At 36.3% G+C, this 3,803-nt stretch overlaps 1 protein-coding gene across 3 annotated transcripts in view; it reads left to right on the forward strand.

The window, feature by feature from the left end:
- The window catches only part of LOC107691037 (protein GPR107-like), a 28,393-nt gene that overhangs the window by 22,651 nt on the left and 1,939 nt on the right, over positions 1-3,803 (forward strand). For all 3 annotated transcript variants that reach the window (XM_016489505.1, XM_016489506.1, XM_016489507.1), the window contains exon 17: positions 1,698-1,819. In XM_016489505.1, coding sequence (XP_016344991.1) covers positions 1,698-1,819 — 122 coding nt within the window. The remainder of the gene's footprint in view (positions 1-1,697; positions 1,820-3,803) is intronic.

Genomic DNA, 3,803 nt, shown 5'->3' on the forward strand with positions numbered 1-3,803 from the left:
CTTTCCCTACTATGGAAATCAATGGGGACCAACAACTGCTTGGTTCTTCATATTTTTTCATAATATCTTCTTCTGTGTTCAACATAAGAAAGAAACTTATACAGGTTTGGAACGACATGAGGGTGAGTAAATGATGACAAAATGTTCATTTTTGAGGTAATCTATTCCTTTAAGTCTTTTACATTAAAGGGGTCTTGAACTGCATTTGTTTTTTATTTTTGTACTGTTCTCTGATGTCTACTTATAATGTTATAAAAAATTTTGCATCAAAAAACATCTAAATTTAGAAGTAATAGGCTATTTTCTGTTGTAGACTCGGAAATAAACTCCCACTGCTATGATTGGCTAACACTTGTGTATGTTTGACAGCCTACATCCTTCAAAGATGGTTTAAAAACGCATTAAATACTCATATCAAACGATCTGTTTAACAGACAAAGCAATAGTGATCACGCAATAAAAACAGTTACTTACACTTGTATGTTGCGACATTATTGTCAGATCCAATATAGTTGGCACAGCATCCTCTTTTAGTTTCAATCTTTCTGAAAATCCTGCGTCGAATTGTGCCTTGTTTGTAAACAAATCTGCGGTAAAACAAAGGACCAAGTTCTTACTGACGCAATCTGGAACTTCATTAAATCCACAACTTGACACTTCAAAGTTTCTTGTTGTCTTTGGAGCCATCTTTATCATTTGTTTTCTACGTAGACCTGTTATTTACACTACGTGCGTGAGTCTGTGGGCGGGGCTAAACAAGCAGTGATGTAGAAGCAGGCGTTGATGTTCTTCCGTGGAGGCAGTGTTTAGCCACACTATTACTTAATAGAGTAGTACATTTCCACAAGCTGTTGTTTTGGCACACTGCCTTCAATATAAGCTGTTTTTAGACTCACAAGAAAGTTTTGAGTTCTGAAACTTATGGGATGCTTTTGTAGCACAACGACCCGTTATATGTCAAAAGATCAAGGCAATTTGGTTTCTCAGTTCATGACCCCTTTAAAGCAAGTTAAAGGAGTTTGAAGTCATTATTAGCTTCACTAAGTAAACATGCAGCTTTGCCATTTTAAATGCAATTTCAATTCTCTGTTTGGTTTGATTATTTGGTTGGCCAATGTTCAAACTCCATGAGCTGTGAGGCCAGTGATGTTTTTCTTTTTCTTTATAAATAACACTTGACCTGAGCCCACCTTAGGTATCCTGTGTTCCAGTGTCGATCTGTGGCAGTAGTGCCCTTTTTAATGTTTTGAGCCTACTTCAGTAGCTTTGTGAAGTTTTACCTCTAATTCTTAAAATCAATAAGATCCAACTATGGTGTTACAAATGCTTATTCAAAACTATTTAAATCTCAGAATAAATTAATTGTGTAAAAATCAGATGCATCCCAGTTTGTGTACTTCTGCCCAATTCTATTCCATTCTTCAAATGCACTTAATTAACCCAAAAATATATAATATGGATTGTTGAACACTTAATACATTTAACAGTCACAGCTTTCCTTACATAGCGGACTCCAGTGTTGGATGACAAAAAAAAATCTTATAAAATTAATACTAGATGATTGAGTACATGGTGCATAGTATAAGTGCATAGTGTGTAGAATGTTTAAGATTAATTAAAAAAATGAAATTCTTAGTAAAATGGAAAAAAAAAAGTATATTGATGGTTTTATTTTTTGTTTTGTTCTTTATTTGTAGCTGCTGGATGAGCTGGCCACTCTGACCTTCTTCTTCTTAACTGGACACAAGTTCCGGCCAGCCTCCTACAACCCCTACCTACTGCTGTCTGTGGAGGACGAAGACATGGAGATGGACAATGTGTAAGAAATCATACATAAATGCACTGCAACTGGTTCATATCTACCTTATTTTTAACGTTAGAATGTGCAAGCTTTTCAGCTGCTTCCACATATTTTAGCTGCACAAAAACAGTCTGTTATGCTGCTTGATGTTGAAAAGTGGTATTTTTTGTTATAATACATAATTATTATTTTAATCATTCGCACTGGTTTAAAGCATTAAGAGTTTTATTTCTTTATTATTCTTCCATTTATTTGAACTATAATGAATCGGAAGCCTTCCACATTCAGCTTACTTCCACATTGAAAAATAAGGTGGATGTAACGAAAGACAGGACATTTCAAGAACATTTCACACAAGTCTGAATGGAAGTGAATGGACTGTACCTTCACATGTTTTCATAGCACATCATTCTTTTATCTCAAAAGATCAAGGACAATTTGATTCCTCAAGATGATGTGACTCACTTACAGCACAGAGAGCCAGTGATGACAGATGACTATAACAATGCACAAGAGATCATGAGACTGTCTCATTTTAAAATGAAGCTCATTTCTTGCATTTTACAATAATAAGAGCATCTTTCTTCTATACGTGTTTTCGCAGACAGCATTTCTACATACCGTGACCCTCTTGTGTTCCATTACCAGCTGTGACCTGGTCACACGGACAGGCTTACAATGATCCAGCCACCTGTCATGGCTCTAGAAGAAGCCCAGAGGGGTTCCTCCTGATTGGAGGACCTAGTAGCCTTCCTCATTACATGCCCTAGCTGAGAGCACCTGTCATTCCCCATTTATTTAAGCAAGCGCACCCAAACATTTGCTGCTTATTTCGAAGCATTTTGAGTGGCCTCATCAGGTCAGATGATTCAGTGTGTTTTAATGTCTTCATCTCTTCAGGCTTTGTCATTTTCCCCATCCTTATGATTTTCCTTTCTAAGGTCTCGGGGGGATTGCGTTCCTCTCCACTCCCTGATGTCCAAGTCTTGTTCTGTTCCTTGACAACCACCATCCTCCCCTCCTTCCCCCAAGTCCCCGTCTCCCATTCACCCCACATTCAGCATCCCCTCAGGCAGCGTATGCTCTATCCACCCCCCACCCCGGCACTTCCCAAAATAGCCCTGTGACTCCATATGTCCTTGTTCCTTGCTTGCACTTTCCCCCTTCTTCTTCTCCTCCTCCTCCTCCCACAGTATCTCTCCCACCTGCCTTACACAGGATATTGTGCTTTACTCTCGCTTGTCTTCCTCCCAAGCTGAATGGGCAGAGTGCTTTTTTGTGGCCTATTTTCCCCAAAACTTTTTTTTGGGTGACTTGTGGTGTGGCGTGGCCTGATTCAGCTGTCCTCATTGAGTCACAGAGAACAGAGAAAAGATGGATGATGCTAACCACAAAAATAGAGAGCATTGCTCTCATGAGCATTCAAAGTTTAGGTCCAAACTTCCCTGAGTGCTTTTATTTTTTTTTATTATTTGTTTATTTATTTAATCAATCTCAGGCACCTTTTAATATAGTGCAACAGTTGGGTTATGGGTATAACTTCCCATACATGTCCTTCTCCATTTCTTCTCAATTTTCTTTTTCTTTTTTTTCTTGTTTGTTTCAAAGAAGTTTTTAATGCTCACCATGGCTGCATTTATGTGATCAAAAAAAAAAAAAAAAAAAAAAAAAAAAAGAGCAAAAAAAAAAAAAAAAAATCACAGTAAAAGCAGCGATATTATGAAATATTATTATAATTTAAAATAACAAAAAAAAATACATCTTTTTATTGATGTTGAAAATGGTTTTGCTGCAAAAAATTATGGAAAGCATTTTTTTCAGGATTCTGATGAATAGAAGTTTCTGTATGAAATATATGAAGTCATATGAAGAATTATGTAGCATGTTTTTACTGTCACTTTTAATCAGTTTAATGCATACTTGTTGAATTAAAGTATTATTTCTAAGAAAAAAAATTATATATATATATATATATATATATTAAAAAAAGTAAGCAGCAAAT

This window comes from Sinocyclocheilus anshuiensis, unplaced genomic scaffold, assembly GCF_001515605.1.
Source record: "Sinocyclocheilus anshuiensis isolate Anshui unplaced genomic scaffold, SAMN03320099.WGS_v1.1 scaffold386, whole genome shotgun sequence".
In the NCBI taxonomy this organism is placed as follows: Eukaryota; Metazoa; Chordata; class Actinopteri; order Cypriniformes; family Cyprinidae; genus Sinocyclocheilus; species Sinocyclocheilus anshuiensis.